Below are 19,780 nucleotides of genomic sequence, written 5' to 3'. Positions count from 1 at the left end.
GGTGGCTCCACTCCAGGAGGAGTCCGTCGAGAGCACGAACATCCCGCGTTTCTTTATGCAGCGAGAATGTAGCGAAATGATGTCACGAGCAGTGTTGGCCAATTAGAAACCAGTTTCAGTGTGTTCGTTGTAAAGCGCTTCTCGAGCGCTGCATAAAGAAACGCGGGGACAGTCGGAAGCGCCTCCATTGGGGTTACCTAGGTATACTTTGACCTAAAATGTTTAACAATAATTATTGTTCTTTATTTTGTAAAAAAGTGATGCATCCATGAAAAAATTCAAAATAAATTTTTAAATAATTTATTTACCTGGTGCCCATGTAAATTTTATTTCTGGACCGGGCAATGCAGTTGGATATAGGATGATAAATTTTATGAAAAAACACAATAAAACTAAAGTTTAAGTCTAAATAATTGTTATATTCTGTAGAACTTATTTATTCTAGGCTTATTACGAGAAGATTTGTCGGTATTAAGTTAATACAATATGCAAACTAGACATAAAATGACCATTTTGGAATTCACAATAGACGTTAAAAAGTATTCATTTAATAAAATGATAAAAATATTCAAATTTAATATTTTTAATTGATTGATATCTCAATAAAAGAAATTTAAAAAGTAATTCTGAAATTTATCTAGTGAAAACTGGTTAAATTTTGGTGATGCAAAATTATCGCGGTGGCAACGCTAATGTCATATTTAATTTTTGCCGCGAAAATTAACGATTTAGTTAACCCGTGTAAATGCTTCGCGATGCTATTTATTTATTAAATAAACACTATTGAACAATTTTTTTAAAGGTTTAATATAAATGATAATTTAAAAGTAATGCTGCTGTTTCCTACAGACATTATAGAAGATTTTAAAGGATTATTTTATAAATCGTGAGATGTGAAGTAAAAGGAACACAATTTAAAACGGAAAACATTTATATGTGAGTATTTTAAACGTTCAGATTGAAAACAGATCATTATACAGTAGTATTGGTACAATCGAACATCAGACGAGTCTGTTGTTTTTCTTAGAATTGACAGAATCAGTTGATTCTGGCAAACTTCTACAAAAAAAAAAAAAATTTGAAGTGGTGTAGAAGAAAAATCTTACCGAAAAATATTATCAAAAAACATACTTTTCAGGATTGTTGATTGCTGTCCACTGCTAAAAGGGGAGTGACGAGAGAGAAGAGGGAGAGGATTGTAAGATTAAATGTCATAGACTTCCATGTGGGCAGGGTAGGCGTGTTCGCCGGAACCCGGCCCTGCGGTGTACAAAAACTCATCAGACATTTTGCAGGACCCTCTCTATAGTAGATTGAATATTTGGGTGTGTATGGAGAATGCAATTGCATAATCCACTAATCGATGATAACTTGCTGCACACTGACATGATTTTCTCTCCTGTCTTTGCATTGAAATATTTTGTTGCAGCCTGTTGCAGATGTTGACATTAAATGTTGGCATGTCTGAAACATGGGTGAGGAAGACATTAGGTGTTACGATAATTACTCAATTAAAAAACACCAATTTTGATTAACTTTTTACAGAATGATGATACCATAAACAATGCAAGACATTTTTTTTAGAAGCAATGATTCAGTTTGAAGGCGTGATAAAAATCATCAAAGTTCAGTGTAACTCCATAAAGTCCTTATATCCTGGAAACTAAAATCCAAAAGGCAAACAATTTCTTTTATTTTTATTTAGTCTAGTATGTAGTAATAAATAATACTTAAAAATAATTTTCACATGTAATTTTATTTTGAGAGTGAATGGGTTAATTGAACAAAGACACATCAGGCTATCCAGGCCCTGCAAAAGGTCACGTTGGCCCTGCATGTGGGGAAAGGAGTACATCTTTTTTAAAATTGACAGCTATATTTATTTAAGTGGCTTTGTAAATTTCTAATTGTTCTAAATATTCATTCAATAAATTCAGATAAATATGTCATTCAGAAATTTAGATAGAAATACCTTCCTCCTGCATGGAAGTATGTGATGTTTAGTCTTACAACTCTCTTCCCCCATTCTTTCTTTTGTCAATCCTTTTAGCACGAGGACGGCAATCATCAATCCTGAGAAATTCTTTGCAGAACAATTGTTTTAACAGTTTCATTCAACCAACAAAGGTCTTTTAGCTTGATGATAACCATGACTGTTCAATATGGGTGAAAACGTTTGCTTTTATAGATTTTTGTAATTCCTGTTGGATATTGGTTTTATGTGTAGTGCTTAAAGACATTCGCTGCTTTCCTAAAAATGTAAGCTTTGGATTATGTGGCATAATTATTAAATTTCTGGTTTCCATACCAAGACAATTACAATATCAGAGTTCTGTTGATCTCCAGAAAATTTATAATTTGAATTGCATGCTAGAATTATTATAGGTATTGGTTGACCCTTGTTGAACATTATGTTTTGCTGCTTTCCAGAAAATATTTGTTTTTAATCATGTGTTATAATTATTGTAGTTCTATTTGATGATACATCTCATACCTTCTTTTATATAAAAGCGAATAGTATTATTTTTTTGTAATAGTTATTATCACATTACATTGAGGAAAGGACAGATTTCTTTTCTATTTTTAATAGCAGGTGTAAAACCAATGTGCTATAAATCTGTGATTTATGCACATTGATTTTGCATAAAGACAAATAACAAATACAGTATTTTAAGCAAATTTCCAGTAGCCTAGTAGCTTACCATTGGATGTAGTTTACCAATCAGACAGTCCCAGTTTCAAATCATGTTAAATGAAACATCAAGCAGGAAATTTTAACTGAATGCTGTCAATATTTTTGTTTTAAGTTCAGATTGGACAAAACACATTGTGTTCATTCCACAATTGCAATGCAAGTACACAAAATCTCATGTATGACTGTATCACTCTAGTGCAACAGACAGAACACTTCTAAAAGTGTAGTGTACTCAAAAAATAATAGATATTGTCAAATGTAATGTGTGAGAAATGTTGATAGTGAAAAATGTATTAATTATTTGTTTTATAATAATTTAATAGTTTTAAATAATTCAATAATTTATTTTAATACATATATTTTTTTAGCTTATCCACTGATCATTATATTCTACAAAAATGAAAGTGTGTTGTACTATTTGCTCTGATCTTTTTGATGAAATTAATTCTATTGTTTCCACACCATGTGGTCATACTTTTCACGACGCTTGCCTCTTCCAATGGCTTGGACAATCTAAGACATGCCCCTCTTGTAGAAAACATGTGACAAAGAAGAATATCTGCAAATTATACTTTGAATCAGCCAATGGGACTGAAGAATTAAATCCAAATAAATTACAAAATGAAGTAGAACATCTGAAGGCTCAAATACATTTAAAAGAATCAGAGAAACAAAAGCTTCTTCAAGTGAATGAAGAAATTAAAGCTTATGTTAAAATTGCAGAAGATAATGCTGATAATGCAAAGCAAAAATATTTAGATTTGTCAACAAAAATGGCAGCAATGAAGACACAGCTCAAATATATGTCAAAACAAAATGCAGAAATAACATGGTTACGTGAAGAAAATTCATCATTGAGAAAAGAAATTGGTCTTTTAAATAAGTAAGTAATATTATTAGGTGAATCTAAAAAATTATCTGCATTATTATTAATTATAATTTAATTAACAGTGTGCAAACTCTTTTAAATGGAACACAAAATGAAGTTGAACAAATGTTGAAAAACTGTGAAGGACAAGGATCTTCAAAACAAATGGCTACCTACTGTTCTTTATTAAAAAAGTAAATATATATATACTGTAATTCTAATTATGTTTCTAATTAAGAGTTTTAGATTAATTTAAAAATCTATATCTATAAATGAGAATGCTTGTTTGTTTGCTATACACTCTTGGGCTATTCAACCAATTGCTACAAAACTTGGCAGTTACATTAACATACGTTTAACTTAGCATACTTTTAACTTAGATAATGTTGTAATTCCACTCCAAAATATTGATTGGAGTTTTGTACATCTATTAATTTCTGTTCATAGTGGATTTGCTAGGTTTACATGTAGTGCAATCTATTGACAAAAAAAAGTAAAAAATAAAGAATTTAATTCATTTAAAAAAAGGATATACCGTATATCTCGGCAGATAAGTTAAATCATAAAAAAAGGCCCCCAAAATCTGGGATCATCTTTTAGGACAGATACAAAAAAAATTAGATTGAAATTTATATAAATTAAAACCATTATAAAAAGACAGACAAACTGTAATTATTTACTAGAAGAGAGTAGGGTATGTGCACAAAATAGAATAGCCCATAAGACATTTTTGTGACTAGTCAAGGTCATTACCTGAATGCCAAATTAGTGCCAATGTTTGCAACAATCGCAAGGCAGTACTGCCAGATGCAAGAAAATAAAATTTGTTCATTTGAAAAATTACAAATAGGACATAATTCCATATATGCTACACAGTATTATTCAGATGATGATTACTGATCTAAACTAAATTTATAGGCTGTTGATAGTTTGTGGGTCATCTTACAGGACAGATATACTTTTTTATTTTACTTTTCATAGACACAATGTAGTGACACTTTTTAAACACTTGGCAGATTATTCATCTTTTATTAGATTGGCCAACCTAATAAAAGATGAATAATCTGCCAAGTGTTTAAAAAGTGTCACTAGATTGTGTTTATGAAAAGTAAAAGGAAATAAAAAAACACGGTTTCATTGGAATAAAAAGGACCGATATATGCTAAAACAAATAAAACTTTGACAAAAATTTATACCTTGTCTTATCTGGAGGTCGTCTGCCGAGATATACAGTAATTAAAAAAACAAAATAGTACAGTATATTTACTTAGTTACTGCAACAATGATATAGTACAAAGTAGATGTGCTATATTATTACTTTGATGAGTAGTAAATAGTTTTCATATGTTTAGTGTCTAAAATGTTAGTGGTAGTTGGTCATGGGTTCACATGTGGACAATGGGCTGGCTGTGTGCAGTTTTCTGAGTTTTCTTTAAGTTAGTAACACCAAAATAGGGCCAGTTTCCATAAAACTCCTCTCGAGATACATTTCCCTCAGAAGATTGCACCTGCATTCCATAGCCAAGTAAACCAAACTAATTGTAATAATTTATCTATAAACTGCTGTTTATGAGGATATACATCCACATAGTCTATGGGCATTCTGATAATGCCCTTAAAATGGGTTTTTCCATATACATTTTTGAAATTTATGATTAATAATACTATGTGTAACAATTACTGTGAGGGATACTTTATAAACCAGGGTGAAGCCAGGCATAACAGCTAGTAACTAATAAATCAGCTAAATAAAATCTAAATTATCAAAATGAAGTACAATGGGTGATTGGTTAACGAACAGTTTGGATAGTGAACAAATCGGATAACGAACACTTTCGCAAAAGATTTTTATGATCGGACAACGAACACATGTTTGGATAATGAACACTTTACTGAACAAACATAAAAAGAAGTGATGGAAAATAACGAATACCGATTGATTTTCCCTTGTCTTCAGGTAACAATTCGAAACCTTTCGGTGCGCAGGAGACTTCAACATCCATGCTCATTCTGATACCAATCATTTCTCCGAATTTTGAAACTATTCCTTGTAATTCCAGCTTTTTGTTTAATTTTCTGAAAAATAATTTTTTATAGTCTTTGCGAGACTGTCGGACGGGCACTTGTTAAGTTTTTCATCGGAGTTTATTTACGAAAGGTGAAAGTTTAACTGTCCCATCGGATATTCGTTAATTTTTGTTCATAAAACAGTTGTTTTAATACCTTATTTCGAATTTCATCCGGGCCTTGCATTTAAATAATTTTTTGTGGGCTAGTTGATTTCTGTTCTCTGAATGCTGGATACTATATTTATTTTTAAATAAATTAGCCAAGTGAATAAAAACTATGTAATTTTTAAAACTTATGTATAAATCAGCTTCTGGAATGAAGTATTATTTTATATTTAAAACAACTGTTTTATGAACAAAAATTACACTCAGCTTTGTGAAATACTTAATATAGTAACAGTAATACCTTCTGTTGTTGAGAAATCTTTATTAAAACTAAAACACAAACGTTTTCAACCTAATACAATAGGTCATCATCAAGTGTAACTGAATTAAATGCCTCTTTAAAAAAAATGGAACAAATACAATATTACTACACCAGATTAAAGAAAAATAACGTACCAGTGAGCCTGTTACTGGTGTGCTTCTCTTACTAAAGCAACCATTACAAACATTTTCGAATTCACAAGTTCTTCTTCAGGTAACATACAACTTCTGAACGAATGCGATTCAAATTAAATTGAATTGGAACACCAGTTGGAACTCAATTGCATGGATGTCAATAACGTCACTCAGGCATGCTTCATATTATCTGTAGTAGTTTAATGTAAGTCCTTGTCCAAGAGTGCCTGCCATGCCATAGATAGAGTGATTTCGTCTTTATGGTTAATGCAATTACCATCCCTAAGTGTAGCCCTGCAGATGTACACGGCTTCTAGCCATCTAAGATGGTGTACATGTTGCGTAGTGTGGATGACCCTTGCTTGATTGAACATTTGTTCTACTTCTGGGTCAGAGGCGTAGGTGGGGAGAGCGGTGGTGGTCCTCTGATGCTGAATATCTGCTGTGTGCTCTTTGATCCTCACTTCTATGGAGTGCTTGGTGGATCCTACGCAGACCAGGCTTCTATTGCATCTATGGTCCATGATTGGAATGATATATACCCCAGGGAGTTTTTCTTGTTGGGGTTGTCTTTTCCATTCCTCAAATTGTCAAATATTGTAGTACATCTTTGGTATGCAATGCAAATATTCTTTTTCTTAGCTATCCCATTGTATAATGATTTAAGTAGGGGGTTGACCAAAGACCAAATCTATTGTCCTCATGAAATGTGATACAATCGACAGCGTACAATCAACATGAAAGCGTACAATTGACTATTAGAGGATCATATAGACCAAACCCAATGTTCCATCACAAGCAGCAATGCTATTGTTTAACTCTTGCTATTACAAGCAAGAGTTAAACACTTTGCCAATACAAAGCTCACCAAACGCCTGGAGTTAAAGAATATAACAATTGAATCTCCAGGCTCTTTGCCTTTGCGAAGATACATAAACCAGGCCAACAGCTACGACCTGTTATAGATAAGGTCTGGGCACCAATCATTAAACTGGAGAAACTCACACACAGGCTACTTTCGCCTCACTTGGAAAGATACTCATATGCTCTGACTAACCCAGTAGACCTAATATCTCTCCTCAAGGAGATATCAGTGCCTTAGGAGTTCATAACATTTTGCCTATGAACTCTGGTTTTAGACTTTAAGTCACTTTAACCATTAGACTCCCACCTACATTTTTCACCATCAGAGATGTACTTTTAAATGTCATAAATGACAGCACTATGCACTAGCAAATACTGGAATTGGTACATCTCTTGTGTTATAATTCCTTGTTCCAATTCAAAGGTGGTACTTACGTCCAAGGGAGGGCATCACGATGGGTAGCCTCATCACAGGAGACCTGTGTGAGTTGGTGGTCAGGCGATTGGAATCTAGTATCATCACGGAGCATTTACCCAACATCATACTATATAAACAGTATATTGACGATATTCTCATTTTATGGAAGTTAAAGCAGGACATATCAGCGTTTGTTGGTTTGTTCAACGACAACCCCTATGGATTGACCCTCCAGATAGATCAGGCTCATGATTCTGAGGCCCATTTCCTCAACATCAACATCAAGTTCAAGCGAACTACAATCCACACAGAAGTATACTGTAAACCAGGGTCGGAACATCTATACATACTGGTAGGGTCATGTGACCCTTCCCATTTTTTTTATTCTTTTCGCCCTGTGGGCACTACGAGGGCCTCTTATAGCAGGCCTGTTATGGGTGCGGCCAGGCCCACAATGGGGCAACTGCGTGGTGAGGGACGGGGCTCGACATATCGGAACAGACCACCCCCTGAAAAATTCCTGGGGATTCCTTGATCCATCCGAATTCGATCCCGGGTCCCCGAGAGCAGTAGGCTGCCACCTTGACTGCTTGGCCATCCAGCCTCAAGACCCTCCCTATTATAAGATGGCAGCCTTTAATGCCTTAATTGGGAGAGCCCATATGCACTCGTCATCGCAGATAGCTCTCCAGGCTGAGCTAGGGCGGATTGAGCATATAGCCAAGGAACATGGCTACAGTATGATCACATACAAATTGATCCACAGATGGCACCAATGCCAAGAATTATACCCTACACAAGTATCAGATGAGGTTCTGCCTATTATCATCCCAGTTACATACAATCCCTACCTTAAATCATTATACAATGGGATAGCTAAGAAAAAGAATATTTGCATTGTATACTGAAGATGTGCTACAATATTTGACATTTTGAGGAATGGAAAAGACAACTCCAACAAAGAAAAACTCCCTGGGGGGTGTACATCATCATGATCATGGACCGTAGATGCGATAGCTTATGGTTTATGTAGGATCCACCAAGCACTCCGTAGAAGTGAGGATCAAAGAGCACACAGCAGATATTCGGCATCAGAGGACCACCACCGCTCTCCCCACCTACACCTCTGACCTAGAAGTAGAACCAATGTTCAATCAAGCAAGGGTCATCCACACTACGCAACATGTACACCATCTTAGATGGCTAGAAGCTATGTACATCTGCATGGCTACACTTAGGAATGGTAATTGCATTAACCATAAAGACGAAATCACTCTATCTATGGCATGGCAGGCACTCTTGGACAAGGACTTATGTTAAACTACTACAGATAATATGGCGCATGCCCGAGTGACGTTATCGACATCCACGCAATTGAGTTCCAACTGGTGTTCCAATTCAATTTAATTTGAATCGCATTTGTTCAGAAGTTGTATGTTACCTGAAGAAGAACTTGTGAGTTCGAAAATGTTTGTAATGGTTGCTTTAGTAAGAGACCCACACTGGTAACAGGCTCGCTGGTACATTATTTTGTTTTTAAAAACAAGACATATAAATGAAGGAACATCTGAACTCTTACATTTAAATTTCAAAACGAAATATTAAACAACTTAACAATTAAATAAATAAAATATATATAACTAAAATAAAATAAAATAAAGGCCAGTATAAACTAAGAACTTTTTATACTGAATTTCATGCTGAAGGTAATTCATTTGCATCCCTGGCATTTATGTAACCATCCATTAATTGCTTTTATAAATTTCAATTTTTTCTTTGCTAACAATAGCATTTCTAACAATAGCAAATGCATAGTCTTGAGGATTCTTGCTTCATTCCATTTAACTATGGAGCATTTAACTGGACAAAACTGTGTTACAGTGCCCATTTTTAAGGTCATACTTATGCTCCTTTAGTTTAACTGCTAGATTCCTTCTTATGACCTTCTTATTTATTTTATTTTAGTTATATATTGCACCTCAGCACCTGGTGGGGGCAAGGTGAAAGCGATAGCAAGCACTGAAGCATATATATTCGGTTGGATGACTATATATGGAGCATTGATCAAGGCAAGTGATAGTGAGCCTTAATGATGTGGAGCATGGAGAATAGGCAATATATTGATACATGTTAAAAACTGATCTTTGGAGGTGAATANTCAAATTCAGTTACACTTGAAGATGACCTACTGCATTGGGTTGAAAACATTTCTGTTTTAATTTTAATAAACATTTCTTAGCAGCAGAAAGTATTACTGTTACTTCATCAATTGTTTTATGTTTATGATGAATATTTTCTAAGAAATATAATATTACATTTTTCATTTCATTGCAAAACTTTATGCTGGCATTCATGGAAAACATAATCATGCCTTGTGGGCTTTATTAAGAATTTATTTAAAATATATTAAATATTAAAAAACTTAGACATTAAGAAGAAAATATTTTTAAAATAATCAAAATACTTTCATTTTTCAATTTGTATAAATCTTTATTTCTGAAGACGGCCTCGGCTCCACAGAGCACCACCGAGGTTGAGAGCAGAATGTTTACAAGCATAATACATGTAAAACAGGTTACATAACAACAATATGTCAGATTACAGCTATATAAGTTTTAGAATTCAGTTAATGTACAATACTTGGCAGATTATTGACTGCAGAGTAGCCAAATACTTACATAAAATAACTTGCATAGGAGTTGATTACATAAATACATGGTAACATACATCAGGTATTATTAACAAATTAACATAGGATAATATAATACAAAATATTATATCAATGATAAACACATATGAACATTTTATAGATAAGATAATACAAATATAAAGGAATGAAGACTATTTAATAGTTATATGAATTAATGTAATATAAGAACATAATAATAGCAAATAATAACAATGTTAGGAATATATAAACAAATACATAGATGAGATTCTTGTACCGAATCTCTAATACAGATGCGAATACACGATTACCAAGCATTGTATCATATCTTATATCAGTTTTTGCAATATCCAAGTCTATTGCATTACATAGCTTTTAACAAGAAAAGAATTAACAGTAGTACAGTAGTTGTTGTTGTTGTCGAAACCGTGTTGTTATTTATGTTTGTATACTGGCACAAAGAAGGTCACTTCATTGTGTCTAACTGAATAAAGATTGAAAACTTGCCAAGTGTTGATAAAGAAGGTCACTTCATTGTGCCAGTATACAAACAAAAGTAGTACAGTACTCAAAAGAGTATGGATTAACATTATTACCATATAATATGTTACCAACAATACCAGTGCATGATATTGTTAACTAAGAGAACATATAATGTAATTGTACACTATGAACCCAATGTGGGTCCGACAAAAGTTATAATGCATTGAACTATGTGGAAATGAGTTATCATGACACTGAAAATGCAGTTAACACATGTAATGTTCATGTTATTATGTGTACTTTAAATAAACAAAAGCAGCAAAATACCCAAATAGGTATAGTACAAAATTTTGTACATGGTTCGAGAAAGCATCAGTCCATTGAGACAAAGTAACCTAATTAACGGTAATCTATTGAAATAAGTATAAACTAGTTCTTTAAATGCTACAAAACAGTTTTTCTCTTTGACAAATATGTCAAGGCTGCAAGGCCAATTTTCTTCTTGTGGAAGTAGAGTGGTGATGGTAAAACACTTATTGTCCAACATAGGGCATTTAAACAGATAGTGTTTTACTCCATCTATTTCGTTACAAATTTTGCACAGCGAGTTTTCCGATTTGCCAAATCTTTGAAGATATCGGTTAAACTTCCCATGTCCAGTATAGAATTAGACCAATTTTTTGTCAATGATTGGAAGAGTAGAATCTGGAATCTTGGGAAAAAACTCCTTTGTAGGACATTCGCTATGCTCCTCCCATTGTCTTTGCCGAATAGTGAAGGCATTTTCTTTTGTTTGTCTTACGATGCGACATTAGGGAGTGGCATTATATTGGGGCGTGGCAATCAAAATACTGTACCATTAAAATAAATAATTAAATTATTGTGGAACAGGATGTTGAGTGTTGATTGCAATACCCAACACACTCTGTCACAATAAGTTTGAGTTATTTTTGCTATAACAAGTTGACACTGACTGAAAACTTAACAACAACAGTAAGGGGTGAATTCCACTCAATGTCATTGTTAAGTTTTTAGTTAGCACATGCAGGTATTTTTCTGAAAATGTTTCAATCTAATTGAAAATTTTACTTTACAATTTCATATATGAGCTTTTGATTCAGGAAGATAACAATTTTTTCATATTTTTTGCAAAAAATATTTAGTTTTGCAAGACTAAATGCCACATGGATGAAATCCACAGTCAAGAGTTTAGATACAGCCCTCATACATTTCATATTTGAAAAATTTTATTTATAAATATCTTTTGAAAATTTCAGATTAAAAAATATTGTAAAAATTTAAGTTTTAAAATTTATTTATTTGTAATTTTAGGGAACTTGAATATACAGTAGACATAAAAAAAAGGCTAAAAACAGAAAATGAAGTTCTCAAAAAAGATTTAGGTTGCAATTTATCTAAATTAAGAGAAAAATGTTCAGAAGTTGAAAAATTAAAATTAACTATTAAGCATTTAGAAGAAGAAAATGCATCTTTAGAAGAAAAAATCAACATACTAATGGAAAAAAATGGGAATAGGAATTTATCTGGATCTTACTTAACATTTGAAAGGTATATAACAAATAAACCTCTTAGTAAACACTGGAGAAAATACAATTCATTACACCAAAAATCCTTTGTAACTCCAGTGATGTGTTTACAAAACAGCGAACATTTTTGACCCCATCCAGGTCTTCATCAGGCTACGGTTATGAGGAATTTGAATGCTGTGTGGAATGGAACAATAAAACGAAACGAATGCGATTCAAAATTTAGAAAAGCAAAGTTAAGAATAAAAATAGAACATTACGCTCATGCTGAAATGACAATTAAGCACGCATAACCTCATGTTTGCGAAACGGTGAATGCAGATGAAATATACGCAATTCAAAATCAGTTATGGGGGTGGGTTTCCTCATAACAAAATTTCCATGCTTTAGATATACCGACTGCATCCCTAGAGTTGATGTACATGTTACGTAATCCTGCTTTATATATTTTGAGAGTCTCCATGGTTCCGAGCTGATCCATACGGTGCGAGAGCCTGATCAGACGGGCATTTTGTAGGTCAGCTGTGATTCCTGGTTCTGTGGCAACAGTTGAGGATAACAATCATGCAAGAAAAATCGTAGGGTACAACCATCATTTTAATACAATATACAGGGAAATTTCATCCATCACTAAAATTAAGATAGCTTACAGTAGGTCGAGATCCGTTTACAGCTTACTCTGCAACAGAAAAGACACAATTGACTTGAAACACGCACTGGGGGTATATGCTGTCCTGCTTTGGGATGACAGATTTAATAGCCGTTAGCTCAACCAAATGCTCCCTCATAAATGGCTTTGTGAGCACAAATACGACATTGACAATAAAACACACACCACCGCCCTCTCAACTGTTGCCATGGAACCGGGAATCACAGCTGACCTACAAAATGCCCATCTGATCAGGCTCTCGCACCGTACGGATCAGCTCGGAACCACGGAGACTCTCAAAATATATAAAGTAGGATTATGTAACATGTACATCAACTCTAGGGATGCAGTTGGTATATCTAACACATGGAAATTTTGTTATGAGGAAACCCACCCCCATAACTGATTTTGAATTGCGTATATTTCATCTGCATTCACCGTTTCTCAAACATGAGGTTATGCGTGCTTAATTGTCATTTCAGCATGAGCGTAATGTTCTATTTTTATTCTTAACTTTGTTTTTCTAAATTTTGAATCGTATTCGTTTCGTTTTATTGTTCCATTCCACACAGCATTCAAATTCCTCATAACCGTAGCCTGATGAAGACCTGGATGGGGTCGAAAACGTTCGCTGTTTTGTAAACACATCACTGGAGTTACAAAGGATTTTTGGTGTGATGAATTGAAAGGTATATATTGAAATTTTATGTTAAAATTTAAAAAATTAAAATTTAATATTTTACTGATATTTGTTTTCAGTCCACCATCTGAAAAATCAAAAAGGACTAGAACAACATTTGATTACAGAAATGATACCAATATATCAATTTGTTCTGAAAGTGTAAGAAGTTTATTTTACTACATATGTTTCCCTACCTATTTACTAATATTTAATACATATCATATTATAAGAATTTTGTATTCTGATTACTATATTATATATAAGTTTTTTAAGACATAGGTACTCCTATTTACTTTCTGAATTATTTCATTTCAGTCTCAAAAAAAGAAACTAAAAATAAATGTGATTTCATCAGTATTCAATAACAGATCAACAACACATTCTGCTTCTGTGAAGATAGCTACAAATCCATTTAAGTCCAAAAATGAAAATAATGATGAAACAGAAAAAGAAAATATCCGAATAGGATATAATGGATTAGGTGGCCATTCACAATATATTGAGCAATCATATCTTGTTACAAAGATAAAGGAAAAAAAAGCAAAGGAAAAATTATTGTCAAAGAAAAATGAAACTCTAGATAATTTTGTAAAAGTTAAAGTTATGTAGTTTTATTACTGTAAAAAGCATTATACTCTAAAAAGATTATATATCAAAACTTATTTTCTTTAATCATTCACCAAAACAATGACTCTGCATTAATCCTTAAGAAAAGTAACTTAAAAATAATAAATAAGTAATAAAATTTTTATTACAATTTAAGAAACAAAAGAAAGTAATTCAAATTTAAATGTAAAGTACTAGTATAATACTATTCTTTAGTTTTAAATGTTTTTATTGTAAATATTTGCTTAGTATAAAAACTGAATTATTAAAATATGTAGTGTGTTTTTATATTTAAAAATTTTATTTAAAATAAAAATCTTGGAAAATTCTCAAAGATTTTACTTATTTATAATTATAAGAAAATAACTGTAATATCATTCTATGTGATGTACAAAGCTCTTATCTAAAGATGATGATAAAATAGAAAGAATGTAATGTAGAAAAGCTTATAATCCAACATTTTTGCATAAGAAATCATTCAATGTATCAGAATAAGCATTTTTTAAAATCTTTTCAAGTTAAAATTTTGTGTGAAAAGTAAATTTATGTAAAATTATTTGAATGAACAATAACAAAGGCTTACTTAAAGGTGAAATTAAAAAAAGAACAAATATTACATCATCACAGAAAAGTTTTTGTAATTATGACTTATTCTGCTCTATTAGAACTATCCTAGATCTATTGTTGAATCAAACTAATTGTTTACAATTTATTTCTTGTTTTTAAATGATTGAAGCTATTGGTTTATTATTTGTTATTTCTCCTATGGTGAAAGGAAAATCATACTGTAACTAAATAATTTTTTATCAGGATTTGCACTTGATGATATGTTTAATTAAACAATCACTAATACAGTAAAACCTGTTCTAAACAGAACCTTAATAAAATGGAAATCTGTCTAAGGAAGAATTCTTCAGAACACAGTGATTTTCTGAGTTAAAAAAAACCCTGTTCAAACAGAAACCTGCTAAACTGGAAAAATATTTGGTACCATGCAAATCCAGTTTACACAGGTTTTACTGTATGTCATTATTTTTCTGATTCCTTATAAAATTTGTAATACATCATCAAATTGATCATGTCAAAAAATATAGAGGAATAGCATATTATTTTATCTGCAACTTCTTTTACTTTAATTTACCTGAAAATCCTCTCTGAATCTCTCATCATATTTTCTCCTCAAACAATAACTTTCCCTTTTGCCACATAATCAAAAAGTTTAAAATTGCAACTTTTTCTGTTATAGTGTTCTGTAGTAGTCTTACATCTACATCTCCTGTTTCTAAGGACCTATTGTCTTTAATCATACATATTTCTTTAAGCATCTTAATCATTATGTAGAAAATAAAGTGATTATAATAATGTCCATTTTGTTATTTAGACAACATTTATTGTACAAGTAATAACCAAATGATGATGATATCCTTAATGACCAGAATTCATACCCTATCTTGACCTTGATTTGATTTCTCATTATCTTTCATGTATAGTAGTAACATTACTTCATGTTTCCAGTATGTATGAGAAATGGAGAAAAAATAGAAAAATACAGTAGATTGGCATGGTAACAAATATACAGTAAAATTCTGAGAGACAGACAGAACACTAAGACACTTACTTGTGAAAGCCAAAAAAATTGCAATTATTTTGGCATTACTATGAAATTTTTCCTAGAAAACATCTTTTTATGGCAGAACCTGTGAGATATAAATAGGAAGTTATAACACAACTTCATATTTACCAAACAATTATTATTATGTGTTACATTAACAAAAATAACATGTTTGTTATTTATTTGTACAGTAGGTGCTTGATAATTCAAAGTGGAAGATACAGAAAAATTTTCAAGTTATGGAAACTACCATTATTTTAATGAAAGTATGTATCACAATACAAACAATATAGTTAGATACATATATGTACAAAATAAAACATTGACACTATTATTGAAAAAAGTCTATTATTGACACTATTATTGAAAAAAGTTATAGAAGCTTGACAATTCATTGCTTCTTGCTGGACAATGTTTTCAGTATGTTGATCATCTTGAAAGAATCTTGTTTTATGAGTGATATTTATATGATATCTAAATATAGGGTGGACAGGATATTTATTCTTGACAGGATTTCTTCCTTGTCTTTATCTCTTGTTTCTTGTGTTTGGCTCTTTACTTCAGCAATGATAATAAGTTTAGGTAAGTGTGTACAGACATCTAGGTCATTGTCAACAAAATGTTGACAATGACCTAGCTATCTGTACACAAGCATGTTGACAATCTTTCAATGCTGCTTTTTTATTGCTCATTGTTGTAATAATTGCAGTCTTTGATATATTAAATGGATTCTAATGGGAATTCCAATATTTTCAAAACATCCACAAATTGTTGACTGAAATCTACTTTTGTAAAGCAATTTGCAATGGTTTTTCGTGAAACTGCATTCCCAGCTTTGTTAATCATTTGCATTACATGTAGCAGGTTCATTCCAAATGATGGCGATCATGTTTGTTATCTGTCTTCAATAACTTTTGTAGAATAAGCTCTCCCTTTTTATCTATTATCTATATAAAGTCATAAATGAAAATGGCTAGTCCATAACAGAAGGCATTTTGTTTTCTGCAGTTTGCAAAGACAGAACCACTCATTTGTGTCACAAGTAATCTGCAGAAGCTGTAGGATTGTACCTGCTAGGGAGAAGTGACTGGATATACTATAGCAAGCAGGAAGAATTTAAGTATCAGTGGGATATGTACCGTGTGACACGAGGTTTTCCAATGTTTTAATGTATTAAACTTAGACGATAATTAAAGTTTAAAATGGTGTTCTTATGTGGTATTCTTGAAAGACCCTGCATTTATATGTATATATAAAATTATATTATTTATATTGGGGATATTCTGTAATACCTGGCTTACTGTGGCCGACGGCAAGATAACACGAAGATTGAAGATAAGGCATTTTCTTTACAGTCAAGCAAGTCAGTGCATCCATATATGGTTTATTTTTCAGCTTTAATTTTTACGATGCATGCGATGATTTAATGCAAAATTTTCAGCAAAAGCAAGCAGATAAGACGCCTGCAATTACCACGACGCATTATCTGAGGAGTAATCGCAAGTTTTACGAAAAATGTTTGCGATTGTATTTTTAGATTATTATTTAGTAATATTATACTGTAATAAAAGTACAAAATAATTATAAAAATATAAATATTTTGTACTTTTTGTTTATACAGGATGGGCAAAAAGTCCGAAAACACTAAACATTCATTAAAAAAAATTATAGGATCGAAATGCGGTTTGCGTTGTCAGCACAATGGGTTTTTGTTGACAGGAAAAAATTGTAAAAATTACCGACAGGTGGCATTGACGTACAAAAAGACGACGAATAGACGTGCAAGCGACAATGCGATTTCTGACTATTTAAATTCTGGGTATTTAAATTCTCGAGTGTTTCGATCACGTCCTCGGGCCCACCAGCGGTTCCGTTTCCTGAACATGGATATAGCATATAGGAAATTTCTGGAAATATTTCCTATTGCTATATCCACTTGGTGTAAAATTACCTTCAAAGAAGGTAATTTTTAAACCGTTTAATAATGAAACTTTTATTGGAAAGCTGAAAAATAGAAAAAGAAAATTTAAATGTTTAATGAATTATTCAATCAAAAAATTGCATTTGAATACATTTATAATTTACTAGCAACGTGTAGGACTGAATGTAGTAAAACAACGTGTAAATCAATATTCGGCGTTTTAAAAAGAATAAATCGCTCAGAAACGGTCAATATGCTAACAGAAGATGACAAATTTAATTTTATTTGCATTCGAAACAGTCACACCAAAAATATTAACATCGACATAACGCTACAGAAATTTAATGACAATAAGATGCTCTTTCTTACTTAGCAGCGAGCACTGCTTAGTACTTAGCAGGAAATATCTATGATAGAGATAATTTTCCACTTCAATATTATTATTTATTGTGACATCGTCACAATGCCGGGTTGCAATTTTTAATTTATTTAATTTAAAATATATGCTCTCCACCTCAAATTAGTACTGNTATTAGTTAACTATGTTTTTTAATTTTCATTCAAAAGTATTGAGGTGCAAATTTGTATTTTTTGTTTTTTCCAGTCTATAGAAGAATTAATACAGAAAACTATTCCTGAAAATATACAGTTAAAAAGAGAATTAAATCTTAGCCCAGCAAAAGGTGTAATAATTATTAAAGTTTTGTAAAAAAAAATCTGTTAAGTGACAAATAATAATAGTTTGAATAATGAACAAATATAATTTAGGTGAACAAGAACTTACAAATGACATTTGGTTAATTGGTGAGAAGAACAAATGCTGGAGAAGCTATATTGGAATGGGATATTATGGTTGTCATACTCCTCATACAATTATGAGAAATATATTTGAAAATCCAGGATGGTGAATATTGGTATATAGTGTATGTTCATAAATATATATTTACTTATGTTAAACAAGTTTTATTTTTACACAGGACAACTCAGTATACACCATATCAAGCAGAAATAGCTCAGGGAAGACTGGAAAGTTTGTTAAATTATCAAACAATGATAAAAGATATGACAGGATTAGACATAGCAAATGCTTCTTTATTAGATGAAGGCACAGCTGCTGCAGAAGCTATGGGATTGTGTTGCAGGTTTGTATATATTTTGGAAATATTATTTTATTAAACCAAAGTGTAAATAATTTTAAAATAAGCACAGTAATTTGTAATATACAAACAAAAGATGTTTATTTTGACAAACTCTTATTCTGTTTTCTGTTTTAATCATCATCATAATTTGAAAACATAAGATTAATCTAAGAAACAGTTTCAGTTTTTTGCATATTTTGATTTTTTAAAATATTTGAAAGTAAAATATTTACTAAAAATGTCCAGAAACTCTTAAAAAATTATTGAATCTTAAGTGCTTTAATTTCCTGTGTAAGCAGGTGTAGGCTATTTTGGTAGTTTTTGCCAGTGATATGTTGTGTGTCATGTGGACATCGAGAACTCCATATTTCATCAAGATTCACCAAACTAGAATAGACCGATTTCCTGGTCTTCCTGATGGCCCTGTTCATACACATCCATCTAACCTTAGTACACGGATATGACTTTTGAGCTTCATCACTCTTTCGTAAGCGGAAGTGACCTTGAAATCCAGACTGTTAATTCCACTTATAATTATATAAAACATTTAAAAATTTAACATTTTCATAATTTAATCTCATAAACTAATAATTATTTTATCAAAATTTATCCTTTATTAATTATCTTCTCCCTTAACTTTCGTCCTTGAACTTTGATAATCGGCATACAGTAGTAATACGTATAAAAATGTTGCAACCCTTTCGCTTCGAAACAAACACGGAATACACTTATTATCACGATATTTTATTCGGAAATTATAACCAAATTTATCAAATAAATAACCAAAGAAACGGATTTATTAATTCATAAATTGCGGTACATTTTAACACCGAAATTGTCCTCTTGCATAAGACTTTTTAGATATCCTCATATTTTAAACTAATCACGTTTTCAATGTCAATTGACACAAAAGAATTAAAAAAAAAGGCGGGGTCAAGATCATTTAAGTGATAATGATTGCATCATCTTTCCAGATGTTCGCTTGACAACTTCTATAC

At 31.9% G+C, this 19,780-nt stretch overlaps 2 protein-coding genes across 2 annotated transcripts; both read left to right on the top strand.

Moving 5' to 3' along the window:
- Nucleotides 1-719: 719 nt before the first annotated feature.
- LOC111626553 (E3 ubiquitin-protein ligase TRAIP-like) lies at nt 720-14,302 on the top strand. Its single transcript, XM_023369965.1, has 6 exons — nt 720-936; nt 3,064-3,578; nt 3,647-3,757; nt 11,959-12,195; nt 13,582-13,663; nt 13,820-14,302. The coding sequence occupies exons 2-6, from the start codon at nt 3,094-3,096 to the stop codon at nt 14,111-14,113; spliced, it is 1,209 nt and encodes a 402-aa protein (XP_023225733.1). The 5' UTR covers nt 720-936; nt 3,064-3,093; the 3' UTR covers nt 14,114-14,302.
- A 3,303-nt stretch (nt 14,303-17,605) lies between these two features.
- Nucleotides 17,606-18,868, top strand: LOC111626563 (glycine dehydrogenase (decarboxylating), mitochondrial-like). Its single transcript, XM_023369977.1, has 5 exons — nt 17,606-17,684; nt 17,811-17,890; nt 18,248-18,326; nt 18,412-18,547; nt 18,621-18,868. Exons 1-5 carry the CDS (start codon nt 17,606-17,608, stop codon nt 18,817-18,819), a joined length of 573 nt encoding a protein of 190 aa, XP_023225745.1. The 3' UTR covers nt 18,820-18,868.
- Nucleotides 18,869-19,780: the final 912 nt, after the last annotated feature.

This window comes from Centruroides sculpturatus, unplaced genomic scaffold, assembly GCF_000671375.1.
Source record: "Centruroides sculpturatus isolate CEXI.00-Female unplaced genomic scaffold, Cexi_2.0 scaffold413, whole genome shotgun sequence".
NCBI lineage: Eukaryota > Metazoa > Arthropoda > Arachnida > Scorpiones > Buthidae > Centruroides > Centruroides sculpturatus.
The sequence above is the reverse complement of the archived record's forward strand: the minus strand, read 5'-3'. Positions and strand labels throughout refer to the sequence as shown.

What these genes read in the sequence shown, in the direction of transcription:
- LOC111626553 (XM_023369965.1), top strand. Translation starts at nt 3,094, where the DNA reads ATGAAAGTGTGTTGTACTATTTGCTCTGATCTTTTTGATGAAATTAAT. An exon ending in GAAATTGGTCTTTTAAATAA is followed by an intron (nt 3,579 to 3,646) that starts GTAAGTAATATT and finishes TTTAATTAACAG; the next exon opens with TGTGCAAACTCTTTTAAATG. An exon ending in TCTTACTTAACATTTGAAAG is followed by an intron (nt 12,196 to 13,581) that starts GTATATAACAAA and finishes ATTTGTTTTCAG; the next exon opens with TCCACCATCTGAAAAATCAA.
- LOC111626563 (XM_023369977.1), top strand. Translation starts at nt 17,606, where the DNA reads ATGGATATAGCATATAGGAAATTTCTGGAAATATTTCCTATTGCTATA. An exon ending in AAATCTTAGCCCAGCAAAAG is followed by an intron (nt 18,327 to 18,411) that starts GTGTAATAATTA and finishes AATATAATTTAG; the next exon opens with GTGAACAAGAACTTACAAAT. An exon ending in ATATTTGAAAATCCAGGATG is followed by an intron (nt 18,548 to 18,620) that starts GTGAATATTGGT and finishes ATTTTTACACAG; the next exon opens with GACAACTCAGTATACACCAT.